At 34.4% G+C, this 20,617-nt stretch overlaps 1 protein-coding gene across 1 annotated transcript in view; it reads left to right on the plus strand.

Annotated features, from left to right (window-relative positions):
- LOC149786031 (E3 ubiquitin-protein ligase rnf213-alpha-like) overlaps positions 1–20,617 on the plus strand; it is a 451,244-nt gene that overhangs the window by 236,079 nt on the left and 194,548 nt on the right. Inside the window, exons 50-55 of the mRNA XM_089978103.1 lie at positions 67–176; positions 3,217–3,354; positions 7,722–7,881; positions 10,978–11,054; positions 15,678–15,810; positions 19,281–19,388. Of these exons, the coding sequence (XP_089834229.1) occupies positions 67–176; positions 3,217–3,354; positions 7,722–7,881; positions 10,978–11,054; positions 15,678–15,810; positions 19,281–19,388 (726 nt within the window). The remainder of the gene's footprint in view (positions 1–66; positions 177–3,216; positions 3,355–7,721; positions 7,882–10,977; positions 11,055–15,677; positions 15,811–19,280; positions 19,389–20,617) is intronic.

Consider the following 20,617-nt stretch of genomic DNA (forward strand, 5'->3'; position numbering starts at 1 on the left):
TTATTGTGTATATGTTATTTAAAGCTGTAAATGCACAATTATATTCAAAGAAAGTTTGTTTTATAGGTTGCCTTTATTGGTATCTCCAACTGGGCTCTGGACCCTGCTAAGATGAACCGTGGAATTCTGGTGCAGAGGGAGGTACCTGACTTGGAAGAACTCATGAACACTGCAGAGTTAGTTTGATTCTTTTATATAATATAGATGGTTGGTTCTTATAGCTGGTATCATGATTTTAATCACCAAGAATTCTGGAACTGCTACAGTTTTAGCAGTGTATCTGAGTGCCTGACTTTTCTTTATGTAAATGTCCTTTGATAATAATAAAAATAATGATAATAATAATAATAATGCTTTATTTATAGAGGGTGACTCATTAGTCAAGGACTATTCTCCCTTGAGGCCCTCTTAAGGAGAGTATAAGAATGCACATTATATGAAGATATCAATAATTAGTGCTTATTTTAACATGTTTAATATTAAAATACTAAATTCCATTATCTATTGTATACATCAGCATGATAAATGTGTTGCAATTTAAATTACTTAGGACCTCACCTGATGAAGCCAGCAGAACTCTATCTTAATCACATAAGTCCATCAACATTTTAGTTTCCTCAAGATAACTTTACTGACAATTTCCAGCATTCCACATTACCATTAGAATTATGTCCCCTGATTGCCTCTCTTCTTAATATTGGTTTCCAAAGCATAATGTTACAAGGAATGTTCGATTTCAATCAGATTTATCATGTATTAATAAGACCATGACAACATTGGATCGCCAGCAGTCTACATTGTGATGTAGAAGAGTTATGGCCCCTGGGTACACATCTTTGGTTTCTGAAAACAAGTTCCTCTCTTTAATCTCTGCTATATGAGCAATAGTGAGCAATTGAGCAGTCCGTATGCTATGCATCCATTGCAAAAAGCACTATTTAAATAGCTGTAATGCTGTAATTACTCGTTCTCTTCTAACTTAGTGGTAATAATAAGTTTTGTATTTAGATATCATTGATTTTACATATGACTTTGGAGTATTACTTTCCATTACTATTCTTGTATTAATACTACCTTTCATTTCTCTGTTAATTGAGAGACGGAAGCATATGCCAGTCTTAGTGTTCATCCACCTAACCATTCTTTCATCCATCCATCCTTCCTTCCAGCATTATTTCATTGATTCCCTTGAGACTTTGTAAATATTTTGGTCATTGCCTAAAGATCTGGATGTTGACAAGTTGTGTGTGTGTGTGTGTGTGTGTGTGTGTGTGTGTGTGTGTGTGTGTGTGCAATTATTGTTAGAGTAATTGCCTTTTTTAACTTGTAGTAGAACACAATCTCATTAACATAACTATTTCTGCAGTTTATAATGGACTACCGTGAAACCTGGTAAATATTATGTTCATCACCTGAAGGTATGCATATCTGTAAATCTATGTTCTTACAATTTTTGTTTGTATTATTGCCCTGTTTATATGCCCACCATAAAGTAGAGCATGCAGTTGTCTCCCTCTTGAAGAGCCCCACTGACTAACAGCCACTTGCTTGATATAGTCAGAATTTCTTGGCAGCTGCAAGTTTGTTTTCAAAAGTACCCTTTCAATGCATCCAATGGCTGGTGTATTAGTGCAGAAACTTGTCAAATTTATCTGTCATCATTGGCCACATAATGGTGTTTACAGATAGAAATCTCATGAATATTTGTTGATTTCTAAATTCAACACATTGACAATTGTTCCAACATGACATACAAATAAAGTAACGTAATCCATACAGAGAGGTAAGTAATCTGTTTATCCTTACCATTATGAGTTCCTTAGATGTTAGGTTTTTTCCTCACTTTGATAATTACTTGCAATTATTACCCATAATCATCAAGAGACAAGAGCTAGACACAGAGAAGCACTGTATTGTTCAGCTCAAGTCAGTGTGACATTCATTTGCCAGAAAGAAAACACATGGTATGTTGGTAGTTAGGCTTTTCTCTCATAGGCTACAGAATGTACTTGGAAGGATACCAGACTAAATCCAATTAATCACAATCCAGATTTCCCACACCCTCCTGACTTTTAAGGAGGTCCTGGAATCCAACTGGAATTTGAATTAAATGACAATTTCCTGGACACCTTCATAAAAATTACTTTTTGTCATAAAAATGTCCTGGAATTTGATATTAAAAAAGCTAACCTAATAATTTTGTTAGAGAAAATATGTTATTTTTCCACTGCAGCTTTGCAGTGAACAATTTTGTTACTCTCATCATATTATATTGACAGCAGTGGTTGTGATATTTTGGCACATGTGCCTAATTTTTTGTATGCATGTGTAGTCATCAGTTTGCTTTTTTTGTACTAGCAGTTTCTTTATTTTCGTAGTTTGATTTGTACCATCTACAGCAGCAGGACTAAATATTATTTCATCATGAAAGACTATAAAACATTGTTCAATGATGCGTGGTTAGAAGATGAGCATTGTCATGGATGGCTTGAAAGAATAACCTTTTCGAAAATCAAGACATTCTGTGGAATGTTTTCAAAGTATCATTTTCAAATTGGGAGAGTCTGCCTTGACATTATATATAGAATCAGAGATGCACAAGAGAAATGATCCCCATATAAAGAGCCACCCCTCTTATAAGGTCACTTTCCTGTTGCAGAAAGAAATGCCTTATAAAAGGATAGTCCATCTGTCCATCCATAGATTCATTTTCTTACCAATATCATGTCCACAGTAAATATAATTATCCACAATCTACAATTACCAAACTTTGTGAATGTCTTTCACTTTTGGTAAGTAAGAATCCTATCATTCTAGGGTCAAAAGGCTGCAGGTCACTGTAACTGAAAGAAAATTGGTATCTGCACACAAATGTTAGTTATGTAAATAGAGTACTATTAAACAACAGAGTTATTGCCCTTTTTTATTTACAGCCTTGACAGTGTTTGACAAACTTTGAGAATAAAGGTACCCTTCCAATTTTTAGTGTGTTATTAGTAAACACTATGAAAATGTAATAAGACTGGAACAGTGAAAAAATGCACTATGCAGTAATTCATGATATCAGTAAAAAGTAAAACTTTGTCAATTAACTGTGCTGAAGACACATCATAATAATATATGCATTTTCATATACATGTTTGTTAACTCAAATTCATTGTATTGCCTTGTGTCATGTTTGTAGAAATTACATATATGTACTTTTTTTTGTTTCAGTGGAATCTGTGGTACCAAGAATCATGTGTACAACCATGTGAAACCATTTATTGAACCCTTGGCAAAATCTTACCTCAATTTGTTTGAAGTTGCCTCAGACAAACTTCGTGAGTTCTTTGGCCTCAGGGATTTCTACAGGTTTGCATATGTTTGAATTCAAGATTTAGTTGCTATTTTTATTGAGCAATGAAGTAAGTCTCAATAATGTTTATTAATGCAATTGTTTTGATTAGATAATAAAAAGTAGAAAATAGTTGTTTAGGACTTAATATTACTTGTATATATTTATAAATGAAAATGGTGCTTATCAAACAACGAATATGTCCAACATGGTGGCACTCTTCGAAATCATGTTATAGATACTCCCCTGAATGGATGGTCATATTGACATTGACCTTTTATTAAAAAAAAGAGTTTTCCTTTTGATGCAGAGAAAACCATCTTTGGATCCTAGAATAGTGAAAAGTCATTTTTCCTCCAGGCAAATTAGGGCAAGGTGAAAGATCATCAGGGACACTTTATAAATTTTGATTGAAATACCAGAGTGACAAATTGTAATTCTATTATTATTATTATTATTATACCAGCTTTAGTAAACAGGAAGGAATATTTTATTTAATAGTGGGTTTTACACTTATGCCATGTTCAAAGCCATCAGGCCATAATGTATGAGTAGCTGCCAGTCTAATGGAAGTTGACTTAAAACTAAACTGTATGGATTTATCTTTATAACTTATGCATTTGTTCTGATTTAAAGTAGTAATTGAATATTTATTGCTGAAATCCAAATTATGGTGTTTTCAACATTTATGAGGAAAAAATACCCAATTAGATCAATATATTATTGATCCTTACTGATGCTCTGAGTCAGAGATTTACTTTGAATATGATGATTCTTGTGACAGTTAAATAATTATGGAATAAAAACTTTTTGACTGGATATTTGCTTCATTAACTGACCTATTCAGACTGCTAAAAAGCATTATGGTTCCCTGCATCCATGACAGTGGAGTGCATTATCAAATACTATGACCCAGTTGGTAAGAGTGGATATTGAGTGATATGAATCTCACTTTCTTATCAATTTCACACTAGAAAGTTACATTTTCAGCAAAATTAATTTCTAAAATTGGTAGGTGAGATGATACTAAAGGAAAAATGGTGCCCATATCACACCCAAAATGGCTGCCACAAAAATATTGCTACTTCTCCTGAACAGATGGTCGTCTTGATATGTGGTTGTCACTGAAGGACTTGTTCAGATTTGTAGATGGTCATATCTAAAATGGTGCCAATTTTCACAATTCAATATGGCCAACATGGTAGCCATCTTGAAAATCTCATTATGACTTCTTGTCCTGTACAGATGGTCACATCAACAAGGTGTTGTCACCAAAAGACATTTTATGACATATGTAGATATGGCCACCATAGCAGCCACATTTAAAAACTCGTTACTGCTACTTCTTCAGAATGGATGGTCTTAACAGTATGATAATTTGATTGAAAGACTTTTATGGTGATGTTATGGGTCCTGAAAATGGTGCAGATGTTACATTGGAAGATGCCCATCGCAGTGAATATACATTATAAAGGTCATGCATTTTTACATGGAGTTGTTGCTAAAATGATATTGCTGTATACTAAAATGATTATGATCAAACCTCCAAAGAAGCTGCCTGAGTGGTCATATTACAAATTTTGTTGCTTCTTATTCTGAATTTATGGGTAATTTTATTTATCAATCTGGGCTTTTCACTAAAACAGTATACCAGTATGTAGCAGATCCTGTATGAAAATGATCTAAGTGCTTACATGGAGACCATATTAACCATCCCAAAAACCTTGTTATTGCTATTCATTTAGAAGAATTTAAAAAGGGTGACACTGATATGGGATTTTCGTTAAAAGCACCAACTGCAATATGCTGGGGCTAAAAGTACACCAGGATTGACATCACTGCCTTTTTGAACCAATATTTGACTCTCCAGTGATATGCAAATGAAGTCTCAAGTTACTGCTTTAATACTTGGGATCACAGGAACATTAAAAGAACAGCTAAGTACATATTATCTGCCTCTTTATTACTTTTAGAAGAGGTTTCCAAAGGTGAAATTTAGTCTTGTGGTGGAGGGAATATTTTTTGTTTTCTTCAGGAATTTTGGTGGTTACCTTGCCAAATGCTTGGATGTGAGGATGGCTTGTACTAAAATCACACTTTTATAACAGACTTAAAGAGTAATGGGAACAAATCCAATGGCTGGTCAAATGTGGATATGGGCCTGTCTGGGTTTGGGTCAGCATAGTTGGTCAGGGAACCAGAGTAACTTTGCAGGAGTACCTCAGATGTTTTTATCTGCTTATCTTTTTTTATGCAAAGCACTCACATGATTAAACCTTTGCTTATAGCATGATCTAGAAAAGTCATCAAACAAACAAAAATGTGCTGATAGTGAATGGGACAGTCAGCCTCTTAAAATGCTCAGACATTCAGCACAGAAGTATTTAAAGGAATATTCAGTCTTTTTGGATAAAAGCAGAAAAGGCAATTATCTCTGGTATGTTTATTAGACATCATGTTTTTATTTGAACATTGCTTGCAACAGGAGAATTGATTTCCACCGCAATGCAGAGTTTAAAAAAAGTAAAACAAGGATTACATCAGCTTGAAAGATCTAGCAAGAAGCCTTTGATCATCATGGGAATTGGAACTGCAATTTCTGAAAATGAACTGGAGGTCACTAACATTTAAGTGTACTTGCAAATCTTTTATTAAAATAAAATTGCCTTAGCTGCACAAGATCACACTTCAGAACTCATGCACGTGACTTCCAGCTCTACAATTCACTGTAGCAGCACATCATCAAATATTTCATTACACCTTATCAGTGTATAACCTAGGAAGGCAAGATTGAGAGTAAAAAATCCCCATAGTTTCAGAATTTGGGGTCTGATTAAAATTTTGGGGTCTCTTGGACTAGTTGCACTATTGAAATTGTGTGTTAAATGAGTGCATGCCTTAATGAGAAGTTGATAAACTTACGGAAAATTTATTGACTTATGTATAATGTCTCATATGTGTTGGGAGGTCTGAAGAGGTCATGATTGCTTGAAAAGTACTTTAAGTTTGAAACAAATGTATTTTGCTGAAAAAACTTATTTACTTATATAAAATATGAAGAATGAAAATGATGGTCCTTTAAACAAAAAATATGGAATCTGTTGTTCCGAGAGCTGGGTCACTTGTAATGTTTAAATGAATGCATACTGTCATACCTGACAGAACATGGTGTGTCACATGAAAAACTTGATTTTTCACTCTCTACACCACCCTTCTCCTATCTGCAACAGAGCTTTGTTCATGAAACATGATTGCCAATATATCATGTGTAGAAGAAAAGAAAGGGACATTTTAACACAGTGATATATGCCCTTATCCTGTAGGCCCATCCCCAAGACCACAATAGGATTTATATGGGAATATTTAAATGTGCACCATAAATTCCTTTTCCTAAATATCCTTGGCTTTCTTTCCATTCCTATTAATTTCATACCCAATTCAATATTGCTACTGTATATCATAGGTCTTGCATTGGTGATGGTAATATTAAGACAGTTCAGCAAGAGAGTTCTGTGTTTTTACACATTGAAACGTCCTAAGATGATAATTATTTAATTGTAAATTGGAAACATTTTGAAAACTAAATGTGGCAATATTAAAATACAGATATGTAATTTTGTGTATTTTTATAAACTTTTTGTTATGTTAGCCACCTTGAGAAATCAAATACATCAGATTTATTTTTTGACAATATCTCTTCAAAACTAAACTGGAGTTCTTTGAAAAAGAACATGGGGACACCTGCCACCTTTAAAACAAAACTGTTATTCCCTGACATAATATTTAACCCTTATACCTCGTGCAAGTGCCTTTGGATGCTTCTACTTCATTCACATGGAAGTGCCATTTGATGCCTCTACACCAGAGGTGGGCAAACTTTCCAGTGCAAGTGCCATATACACAAATTTACACATTGTCACGGGCCACATAGTTCATTAAGTAAAATAATTAATATTTGAAATAGCAAAATCAAAAGGTTTTTCTAAATAACATCTAATTAATTTTCAGTTGTTAATACATTGTTAATATTTGAAAACTTAAACTTAAACAACAAAAGAAGCACATTTATTTGATAAACAGAGTAACATAAAGTTTAAATTTTTTTAATGTTATACTATATATATATCACAGTGAATGAGCATTAGCAATCTGATTATATATATATATATATATATATATATATATATATATATTTGTGAGACAATACACACATGATGTCCTGAATTATTGCATGGAAGAAAATGTATCATTTTTGGAACTTTTTCATAGGTTGGGCTTCTGGACTGAAATTGCAAAATTCTGTTGAGTACCCTGTGTATTTAAAGACTGGAAAATTAATATGACTGATATATTACACATGTCTTAATGTATTCATATCTTTTAGCCTAATGAAGATGATCTATTCCTTTGTTGAGCGAACCAACAAGCCCCTATCATGGTGCCAGCTTCTTCATTCCATCAAGAGAAATTTTGGGGGTCTGGACAAAATCAACCCTGTAGATACATTTGCCTCAAGGCTTACCATGGTGGATCGCAATGCAGAGGTTTGTTATGGGATAATTGCATAGAAATTATATTCTTTTGATTTTTAGTGGATTAAGTTCAGACTAAATAGAATTAAAATATGGCAGGGGTTAACCTTGACTTGAATTTTAGGGAGAAGTGAGAGCTGAACAGGGAGAAATGGAAACAAATATATATATATATATATATATATATATATATATATATATATATATATATATATATATATATATATATATATATATATATATATATATATATATATATATATATATACACATATATATTTGTGCATGTATGTATGTGTTTTCATTCTTTTATTTGAATTATGCCCTCTGTTTTTCAGTATGCTAAACTGCAGTATTTTATTTTCAAGTAGTAATTTGGTATGTATATTATAAACATATTTTGTACATGTATAAAAATTAACATATTCACTGTAGAAGCTATACATTGTAATAAATTTTAACTGATAGAAGTAACTAGATTTCAGTATTGTAATTGCAATTTAGTAAAAATGCTTATTCAAGTGCCCTTAATCAATAACTTTTTTTTTCTTTATAAATTTCACTATAAAATATCAGTTCAAAAAATGTTTAAATCTGTTTTGAAATAGCCCCTATAACATGTACAAGAAAGCAAATGAACATGTGTCTTCATACAATATTGTTTGTCTCAGTTTCTTATTTGCCAATAAAACATTGCCATAACTATTCAAAGATAACACACTGAAGCATTAAAGTTGGCTTATGAATGAAATAAAACTTTCTTTCCAACTGAATTGAAATTAATAGCCAACATGTGAGTGCATCTATTTTTAAAAAGTGAGGCTTTCTTAAAGTAACTATTCACTTTCTTGCTTCGTTATAACAGTGCATTGATAGGATTGCAAATTAATGGTTTTATTAATTGTCTGTGTGCATGTAGTAGTGTCAGGCATTTAAATAGTATTTGCTTTGCTGCTTTTTCCAGCATTTTCACAAAAATTAGTGAAAACAACTTTGACCTTGCAGCACTTCTTGATTTCCACAACATCCCATATGTTTGTGACCTACATAATTGCATTTTTATGCTAAATCTTCAATAACATAATATTTAGACTTTGCTTTTGCTGTCTATGAATTTAATATTTTCCTTAATATATTTGCCCAAATGTTTATGAAAAAAGACAATCTGACAGTGGTACTTCCCAGACACAGTTAGGTCCTTTATTATTTCTCCCTAACAGGTTCACTTACAGTTATAAATTGATTTATGAAGAAAATAATGCACATGTGGCATTTAAGATCTTCAGGTCACAGAATATATTCTTAAAACACAAATTGCTATTTACATACTATTGTTTAAGTTTCAAAACACAAATTTGTGTTTATTATCATCAAATGATCATTTGTGGAAATCAACACCAGCTATCTGATGGATTGATGCCTAGATTTGCATTGACCTGTAACACAACACCGGATATAACTGGCCAAGGTGAGGGAGCATCTCAAAAGCCATGGCTATTCAACGTACATCCCAAAAATTCACAGGGCGAAGTTGTTTTCACTTTACAAACAGAAAAGGCAACGTTTTCATTTTTTAGGTGATTTAGTTGCCCATTTTGCCTGGTAGCATGACCCCTGCATTAGCAAGGGCATAGGTAAGGTCATGTGGTTACAGTCCTTCACATTTATCAACACAAAATGACCTTTTCTTTCACTTTCTTTACAAAAATGGTATTAGTTTGTTAGAATCGAGATAACATTATTCTTTATAAGAATGTTAATGATGGTTTTGTTAGTGAATAATCTTAAACTGTCTTTAATGTAGAATTCTTTCCTCATGAATTTTTTGTATCATTGGAATAAGCATACAAAGCATTACAAAAGTTGTTTTCTGAAGCGCACATTATGATTATAAAATTTTTTAAAAATCTTTGCAGTAAACAAGTGTACATTTCTACATGGTATTATTTATTTTCCTAATTTGCACTGTGTTCTCAAGCTTAAATTTTTAAAGGCATGAAACTTGGTGAGGAGATGCAATTTTATGAGTACTATACCCTCATTGCAAAAGTAAATTACATTGACCCAATTTAATGCACCTCTGACTTATTTCAATTTATTTACCTTTAATTAAATAAGTCATCACATTGTTCACTTGATGGTAATTGTCACCTCACAGAAAAATTCTGATCAGTTTGATACATTGTTCAAGATTGGCTTATCAAACCCACCCCTTACTTTTTGAGTCTTGAAAAGGGTTGATTACTTTAATTTACCATATGATCATCAGAATAAAAACTGCCCAAAGCATCCTAGGGAATTCCTCAATATGCAAATGGTTATTGAACCTATGCATCACTGTCATCAGCTGCTCAAAGTGAAAACATGGCTGTATATACCTTATGCAATGGAGGCATCAGAGATTACAGTCTCACTGGGATTGGACCATTAATTAATTTCCTATTGAACTTAATGTTCATATTTTAGAAAATAATAATTTGTGCATTAAGATAGTTAACAAACCACACATGCGTCCATTCATTGCTATTAGAAAATTGTTTAGCGGTGAAACACAGGTGTTTTACAGCATTATTTTAAACCTCATGCCCCATAACAGGGCAACTCTCTAGTCTACAATAAATAACAAATATAGCCTTGCACTAACAGTCCATATGCTATTTTTCAGTGGGAATTTAAATACAGGATATCAAAATAAAAGTTAATATTTTGTTGTCAGCTATAGTACGTAGACTGAAGTTTATGAAATGAGTAATGAAAAAAACACAAATGAATCCATTTACTAGCCATTGGATGCATCTGAAAATATTGAGAACTCTATTTGTATTATTCTCCCACCAGTATGCTGGTTCTGTGACTGTAAAATTACTGGTCCAATACATACATACACCTCATGCACAATGAGGTCCAAAAATACTTCACTATCAGCAAGTGCATAAGTTATCGATGAACCTCTGAAAAATGAAAATGGGGGTTCCCACTGGGTGGAATTCAGTTGTTCAGAAGTAGGAGGTCACGGTTAATTAGTGTACTAACATATATGATGATACATTGTATGAAAAGATAGCTTATTATGAATGTCATAATTTCATCAGTACATTTTATATACAGCGTCGAGAGGGGGACCCTGACGATAACACCGCGAGTCTGATCACAGCCTGTCTATATGATACCAACAAGACACAGAGGTATGTATTCCCTCTTTTTATTATGAATTAGTATATGTGATATTCATTTGTTACAAATATTTATACAATCCATTTTCTCTATTTCTCATTTGCATTGCAAATTTGTAGTTTCTTCTTACATGTATTTGGCTGTGGGACAGTCATTGTCAGCAACATTGTTGCAAGTAACAGCCATCTTGGCAACATGTATCTTCATAAATTTCTCCCAAACAACCTCTGCATGAATTACATCTGTTTCAATGAAGCCTTTAAAGTCACTTTCATCATCACTGAATTGTTCAGTGACTGCTTTACATTTAAGGCAACACCAAGACCCTTCCTCCAGCACCTCTCTGTTATATTAGGAATGATCACTGTCCATGCTTGACCACCAATCAGTCTAACACTCTTGGGAAAGACTGTAACACCTTCAATATCCTGCATCAATTGTATTAACAGCCAACAGTAATTCTGCTTGCAAATGCTTATAATTTTTCAGATCTAGTGACTGGATTATAGACGTTGTATATAGGGATGATTGTTAGGCATGAATCATCAGTGTGTTGGGTTGGGCAACTATCTAAAAACTGAATAGCTTTCTCTAAGCCCCTGGATTGCTGGTAGTTTCTAGATGCAAGGACAAACATAACACTCCATAAATATAGTTACAGTCATCCTGTTATAAGCAAGTTTGTGATTTTTCTATGCTCTTATTACCATTTTTTATTATAAAATGAGTGATGTATCAAGGTTTGATTTACCAATTCTGAAAGCAATTTGCATCATGTTTATCACATATGGGCCAAGTTTATATATATATATATATATATACACACACACACACACACACACAAACACACACACACACATACATATATTCTTTTAAAAAATAACCCGGATCAATGCCAAACATTGTGTTATAAGTAGGTTCTCGAATTATTGAGGGAGTGGCATACAACCAGGCTATTCTCTAATCCATGTAATACTGCATATGATTGAGTCTTTAGGCCCAAATAGCAAACCATGTTTGATCAGAAACAAAATTACATTCTAAATTTTGGTATACAAATTCATTTTAGAAGCAGCAAAAATAAATCTTGCCAATACTGCACACTTCCGTGTACACAAATTATCACCTTGTTATTATCACACCTACCTTTGCCCCATGCAAAAATATTTGATCTTTGCCAGTTCAAAAAGTCCTCAATAAATCCTCATTTTTCAGAGTATATTCAATTAAATTTATGGCAAACTCAATTAGAAACTCTATGATGATGTAGCACCTGAGAAAATAAGGAAACTGTTCAACGTACATGGCCAAATGGTCATACACACCAAAAATATAAGATCAGTAGATGGTGGTCTACGATGGATAAATGTGCAGCAGCCAGTAGTCACATGAAAAGATCAGTAGATGGAGGTCTGCGATGGATAAATGTGCAGCAGCCAGTAGTCACATGAAAAGATCAGTAGATGGATGTCTGCGATGGATAAATGTGCAGCAGCCAGTAGTCACATGAAAAGATCAGTAGATGGAGGTCTTTGATGGATAAATGTGCAGCAGCCAGTAGTCACATGAAAAGATCAGTAGATGGAGGTCTATGATGGATAATGTGCAGCAGCCAGTAGTCACATGAAACGATCAGTAGATGGAGGTCTGCGTTGGATAAATGTGCAGCAGCCAGTAGTCACATGAAAAGATCAGTAGATAGAGGTCTACGATGGATAAATGTGCAGCAGCCAGTAGTCACATGAAAAGATCAGTAGATGGAGGTCTATGATGGATAAATGTGCAGCAGCCAGTAGTCACATGAAAAGATCAGTAGATGGAGGTCTGCAATGGATAAATGTGCAGCAGCCAGTAGTCACATGAAAAGATCTGTAGATGGAGGTCTACGATGGATAAATGTGCAGCAGCCAGTAGTCACATGAAAGGATCAGTAGATGGAGGTCTGTGATGGATAAATGTGCAGCAGCCAGTAGTCACATGAAAAGATCAGTAGATGGAGGTCTACGATGGATAAATGTGCAGCAGCCAGTAGTCACATGAAAAGATCTGTAGATGGAGGTCTGCGATGGATAAATGTGCAGCAGCCAGTAGTCACATGAAAAGATCAGTAGATGGAGGTCTATGATGGATAAATGTGCAGCAGCCAGTAGTCACATGAAAAGATCAGTAGATGGAGGTCTGCAATGGATAAATGTGCAGCAGCCAGTAGTCACATGAAAAGATCTGTAGATGGAGGTCTACGATGGATAAATGTGCAGCAGCCAGTAGTCACATGAAAGGATCAGTAGATGGAGGTCTGCGTTGGATAAATGTGCAGCAGCCAGTAGTCACATGAAAAGATCAGTAGATGGAGGTCTGCGATGGATAAATGTGCAGCAGCCAGTAGTCACATGAAAAGATCAGTAGATGGAGGTATATGATAGATAATGTGCAGCAGCCAGTAGTCACATGAAAAGATCAGTAGATGGAGGTCTACGATGGATAAATGTGCAGCAGCCAGTAGTCACATGAAAAGATCAGTAGATGGAGGTCTGCGATGGATAAATGTGCAGCAGCCAGTAGTCACATGAAAAGATCAGTAGATGGAGGTCTATGGTGGATAAATATGCAGCAGCCAGTAGTCACATGAAAAGATCAGTAGATGGAGGTCGACGTTGGATAAATGTGCAGCAGCCAGTAGTCACATGAAAAGATCAGTAGATGGAGGTCTGCGATGGATAAATGTGCAGCAGCCAGTAGTCACATGAAAAGATCAGTAGATGGAGGTCTATGGTGGATAAATGTGCAGCAGCCAGTAGTCACATGAAAAGATCAGTAGATGGAGGTCTGCGTTGGATAAATGTGCAGCAGCCAGTAGTCACATGAAAAGATCAGTAGATGGAGGTCTATGATGGATAAATGTGCAGCAGCCAGTAGTCACATGAAAAGATCAGTAGATGGAGGTCTGCGATGGATAAATGTGCAGCAGCCAGTAGTCACATGAAAAGATCAGTAGATGGAGGTCTGTGATGGATAAATGTGCAGCAGCCAGTAGTCACATGAAAAGATCAGTAGATGGAGGTCTGCGATGGATAAATGTGCAGCAGCCAGTAGTCACATGAAAGGATCAGTAGATGGAGGTCTGCATTGGATAAATGTGCAGCAGCCAGTAGTCACATGAAAAGATCAGTAGATGGAGGTCTATGATGGATAAATGTGCAGCAGCCAGTAGTCACATGAAAAGATCAGTAGATGGAGGTCTGCGATGGATAAATGTGCAGCAGCCAGTAGTCACATGAAAAGATCAGTAGATGGAGGTCTGCGATGGATAAATGTGCAGCAGCCAGTAGTCACACAACATGAACCTTGAATTGTACTCATTATTCTCCTGACATCACCAGATATAATCTTTGATCTTGAACTTGGAAACTTGTTTTTTTGTTAAATGAACTAAATATGTACGGCTAGTTTTATTACCTGGGTAATTATGAATGAGTGAATACCTGGGTAACCTTTGAAGCTTTACCCATGGTGATATTGTATCAATTTCCTATTTGAATGTATATACACAATTCACAGTATTGAATGGTTCGCATTAAAATATTGCTGAAAACATCCCTTCACTTGACTTTTTTAATTGTCTTTCTTTATAACAGTATTTTCCAAGGAGTGTAGCAGCCATTCATTTTGGCAGTATTAGAGGTTCAGATATGTTGGGCTGCAAATTAATGCTTGGAAACAGATTTTGCAGTGATCTCATATACTTAAAGCATTGAATTTCTGAAAATCAAGTGTAAAGTATGAAGTAGTTTTTAAAAAACTATTTCTGTAATAGTTTAACCACCTGATGCAAAAGAGCCAGTTCTAAAATCTACTAACTGAGATGCATGACATAATTAAATATTTATATGATTGTACTGAGCAGAGCTGTTGCATCTTCAGTAGACATATGGCATCTTTGATAGACATGCTGCAGTTCTGTTCTGTCCATTGCAAATAAACATGTATTCCAGGTTTATGCAAGGGCAGTCAAGATATACAACCTTGCACGTTTACTCATGAAATTTAGACTGCAAAATTAAGTACATCATTCTCTAGCACAGTGTGTGAAACTTAACTAAAATTCCAGAAGACCATACTAGCTAGGTCCTGTCTATGTCCACCTGGTCCTACATCTCATATACAAGAAGACAAAATGTAATCAATGATTGAATGCTAAAATAAAGTAGACATAAATATCAGCCCAAATAGGGAATTAATAATGACACATTTTTGGGTTAATTTAATAACTTAGTACATGTTTTCTCCATTTTTTGTTGCAACTTTCTTTTGACTGTATTTTAAATTTCACAAATATTTGTCTGCCAAGTTGATTTTCAGGAGACAATGTACAATAAGAACCATATGAATTCAGGAATCCCTGGTTTGTTTGTATGTTTGCATGTTTATGGTTAATGGCATATCAGCACACTACTGGTCATAGAGGAAGGAAGAACAGCCATGATGATATTTAGTCTTTTTATGAACAATAATACTTTGTACATTTTTGGTAAGAAGGATTTTCAGGGGAGATCAGATTTACTTGTCTGAATGAGTTAACCATATATATAAAGACATCATAAATATGTAAGCATTTTCTTTTTATTTATTTTTAGTGAGAGTCGGTATTTGTTGCTGTTGACTGAGAATTATGAGGCTCTTACCATTATGCAGCAACTGATTCTTACCAGGAATAACATCATTACCATATTTGGGAGTAGTTTTCCTAGTGACCAGGAATACACCCAGGTAAGTTGACATTTTTGACTTGAACGCCATTACAGTGAATTGGAATGTTACAGCCCCAATGCCACTGTTATGTGCAAAAAGTTGTATCTGCCAGGTCATCTGAATAATACTGAATCTTAAAAGATATTAATCCTAATCATTGTTGGGTCCATTCAAACTAGATAATATTGGTGCTTTATCAGATTATGAGCCATGTAACTGAGAAACCTGGCAATTTTCCAACTGTGTACAAATTTATCAGATGTTCATTGATGACATCCATGAATGAACTGATTTCAGTTGAAAGCCGCAACACAAAATTTGATGTCATCACCATTGCAAACATAAGCTAACATTATGCTCTATTGGATTGACTTCAGCCCAGGTTCATGCTTCATTGTATTTTCCAATGCCCCAGCTAATCACCAATATTCACATTGAGTCTTATTTTTATTAAATGCACACATTTCTACTCTTATCTGATTAAAAAAAAACAGGCATTCCTCTCTTTATTCCTTATTCATTCATTGTGTGCACCACAGGTTAATGTTGTTGTTATTCTCATAATATGGTACAGAAATGCTAGGTGTTTACTGGTGTAAGTTTCTTTGGTGGTAACAGAAATGTTAGTTTGCTTGTAGAGAAAAATACACAGCTTTCACAGTTATCATTCAGTGGATTGAAGCTAATTGGTGACAATTTTATTGTTGTGGTTTATATTTGACTATAGTAATGTTGTAGGGGTTAAAACATTGCTGAAATTTGTGTGAATAATGTTTAAATTTAACATTCTCTTTACTGAGAAAAAAAACTTTGTTGTGTGATATTAATTATTTTGTCACAAAGATATTCACAGGTGATAAAATAGAACATGGCTTCTGTGGATTGCATATATCTTTTTATGTAGGATTTTATCAAAGAAATGAAAATTGACAGACATAATGTAATAATTGGGAGTTCTCTGCAAAAAATCAGGAGATATTTTGAGATTGGGATGGTAGGCATGGAATGATCCCAAAAATCGGGAGTTTTTTTTCTCCCGGCATGAGAGTTGACAGGTATGCAGATCATTTCCTTCCTTCCAGAGTTTAGTTAGTTCAGAAGAATGGTGAAATTTATGATGAACAGTGGCATGATATTTTGTTTCTAACAGTTAAACATTTAAAGGGTCTATATTAGACTCTAAATTCTAGAGGGTAAATTCACACCTGTATTTTAAATTGAAGTTTCTAAATATACAAAGGATGAATGAAGGGATTAAATAAGGGCTTGAATTTTTCTGAATGATTTTTAGCTGAACTGGTCAAAGAAAGCTTAAACACTGGCTTGTCATCCATCATCTGTTCATCTATCTATTAGCACAGGTTTATTGTCACTATGCCTCCTCAGCTAATTGGAGGATTGCCAGATAACTGTACATTTGCAATCAACACTAGCAGAAGGAGGATTGCCACAAAACTGTATGTTTATAATCATCCCAGTACTATGAGGATTGCCCCTGAACATTTACAGTTATCCCAGGGTCTACATGGTCCAGAATAATGCTGCCACTGAGACTTGCCTTTCCTTTTTTGTAATTTGAAAATTCCTTACAGTATGTAGTTGATCTTCAATTGGAATGATGCTCCAAAGGGCTGCTTAGATGACCATCCTTAACATAAGGCTGCTTGTATTGAATGGAGGATGATATTGGAAAAGTGTTTTCACTAAAACACTTTAACAGTATGTAAAATAGTTCTGTATAATAATGGTGTTCCAACATGGCAGCCATAGTGGCCATGTTAAAAATTTTGCTATCACTGTTGAATGAGTGGCAGGATTGACATGGAATTCCTATTAAAACACTTCTTGCAATGTGTAAATGGTTTTAAAGGAAGATGGTGCATATCAGAGTCTTAGCATATACATACTTCTGTGAATGAATTTAAAAACAGATCTAATTGACCTTGGTACTAAGTCCAAGATCATTGCTTGAATTTTTGTTCTTTATGACTCAAGATCCTTTCAGCATGACAATATGCTATATAATTCACTCTCAAAACTTTGAGTCCTCAACATTTCTGCAGGACCAAATGATATATAATTCACTCTCAACTGCTGTAATTCTTACCCTGGTACAACTGTCAGTATGCTACTAAACATCAGTTAAATTTGGAAACTCTGCAATTTCCTGCCTGACAAGAACCAGTGGTGATAATAGTACCAAAATCAGTCAAGGACATACTGACCGTTTCAACTACTTTCCCGTACTACTAATTGCAAAACATTGAAATCAATGATAATGACAGATTACTTTGTGTCCAACAAACTACTATTGTTTTCTACATAAATTATTCAGTTCTTGAATGTTTATTTTCACCAAATGTCTGTGTCTTGTTGGATGGCTTGCACTTAGGGTAAGAAAGAAAACATAGATTTTTGGGTCTGTGTCAATGGTCAAGGCCATGTTAAGTCTAATAAGATAATGGTTTCTGTACAGTTAGTTTAGGTCAAAACTGCATTACCTTGTCATGATCAGTTTATACCCTTCCGTTAATAATCTCCAGAGTAAAACAGGCTCTGTTGTTGTCTATATAAAGGTCTATAATGTACTTTTTGCAGTACTCTTGATTACAAAGGTTTGAACTTTCTGTACCTCAACTTTTATAAAGACAAATCCATGCTAGCACAGTTTGAGAAAAAAGCACTTGCAACAAGCAGAATAAATTCTGTACACATATATTTTTATGTATATCAGCTGGACTACATTTTTAAAATTGTTTAAATTTGTAAACATTTGTTAAGAAACCATAGGCTATCCTTACCATAATAATGGAGTATTTTTGCTGCTTTGTCAAAAGCACCATTATATTAAAACTAAAATGCAATAAAATGGTATGAAAGGGGAAAAATTTGTGTAGCTGCAATTCATACAGCTGAGATGAATGTTAAACTTTGAATCTCTTTCAGGGAAATCTTAACCAGAAATTGTACAAAATCATCAGGTAGACGGGAATTTGCCCAGAAAATGAAAAGTAGTGATAAACACCTGGTTGATGCATAATGCCATTGGATTTATTTCATGCACATCAGACATAACTTCTTCCAAGTTTTTCTGGTTATGTATGGTAAATGTTGGGCCTTTTTCAATTGGTACTCATTCTTTTTACAGGGGCTTTAGAATCTACAGCAATCCTGAGACTCTTAACTTGTCAATCCACAATCAAAGCCTTGTTGGCTGATATGTGCAATAGATTTCATATATTGCAAATTTCCTGTTTATGATGTGGTACCAATTCCCATGGTTTGCTACAGACCACAAATATAAAGATGCAATAAAACAATGACCCTACAAAGGAGCAATGAAACCCCCTGCCCAATCCACAAATTAAAAATCCCATGAAAATGTAATTTTTTGTATGACTATGAAAGTTGATAATCATGAAAAATAAAAATGAATTCAAAGTACATGTATTTACTTGTTGTAAATACCTATTTGTTTTGTTTCATAGGTGTGTAGGAATATTAACCGCATCAAGGTGTGTATGGAGACAGGTGACACAGTGGTGTTGATGAACCTGGAAAACTTGTATGAAAGTCTTTATGATGCTCTCAACCAGGTGAGTTGACAAGTAAAGGAAAACATAAATTAAAAACTTCACTTCTTGCTTAAATGCTAAATTTTGAACTACAGTGTACAAAAGATATTGGGAACATCAGATTGAAAAGTTTTCAGATTCATGCAGTACAGCCCACAGGATTTTTTCAAGCACATGTTAGTAGGAAGTAAGACACAGCAGTTACCATTCCAATTCACAGGAATGTCATCAGCAGTTTAAGATTTTGGTTAATGTTTCATTAGCATATATTTCCTAAACCATTGAATGATTTTCATCATACTTGACATGAATCATTATGAAGCTAAGAAAATTATTTCTACCATATGCTCACTTAACCCTTTTACATTGGAGTCAAAGTCACAGTCATAGAAAATTATCTTTAGACTTTGTCTATACTGTTTTATTGATTATATTGCCTAAGCCCTTGTAGATTTCTCTTTATACTTGGAATGAATTATTATAAAACTAAGACAACTTATTTGGTGACATGCACACTAGCCTCTTTGAATTTGGTTCAAGGTTACAGTCAGAAAAAATTGTGTTAAGGCTGTTTCATTTCCTATAATTTCCTATACCACTTGATTGGTTGTATTCTTGCTTGGAATTAATCATTATGAGGGTAAGATAGTTCATTCAGTGACATGTACTCCTGCCCTTTGACCTTGTGGTCAAGTTCACAGTCATAGAAAATTGGCAGTTCGGTTTTGGTTAAAGTTTTTTTCGTTTGCCTGTATTTCCTAAATCCCTTAGTAGAGTTTGTTCATACTTGGCATAATTCATTACGAAGCTTAGACAATTCATTGTGACATTTTTCACCCATTTTTCTTGGGCAGTTTATATCCTCCATGCACAGTCTGTATTAAGGCATTTTACATCGGAGAGGTAGATGCCGGGTAACTTGCCACAATGACTCTGTAGTTGTATTTACTGTACTGTTAGATACAAAGAATAAAATGCTGACCCATGCTGCTGTGCTTTGCAAAGTCTTACTTGGTCAACCAGGAGTTCTGAAATTTAGTTTTGCTGGGCATTGCATCCTTCACAGATTGTACAAATCTGAACCACCAACATATCTGCACTTTTGAAAACCAGACCTACTGATCCTGGTCAAGTCAAAGGTCATTGCTTGCATTTTTGTGTTTTTAAACATCTACTCATATTCGGAGGTTTAGGAGTAAGAAATCGTTTTTCTCATGACACTTGGCATGTATAAAATAGAACATGTTACA

This window comes from Sinohyriopsis cumingii, chromosome 12 (assembly GCF_028554795.1).
Source record: "Sinohyriopsis cumingii isolate HCF-2022 chromosome 12, ASM2855479v2, whole genome shotgun sequence".
NCBI classification, from domain to species: domain Eukaryota; kingdom Metazoa; phylum Mollusca; class Bivalvia; order Unionida; family Unionidae; genus Sinohyriopsis; species Sinohyriopsis cumingii.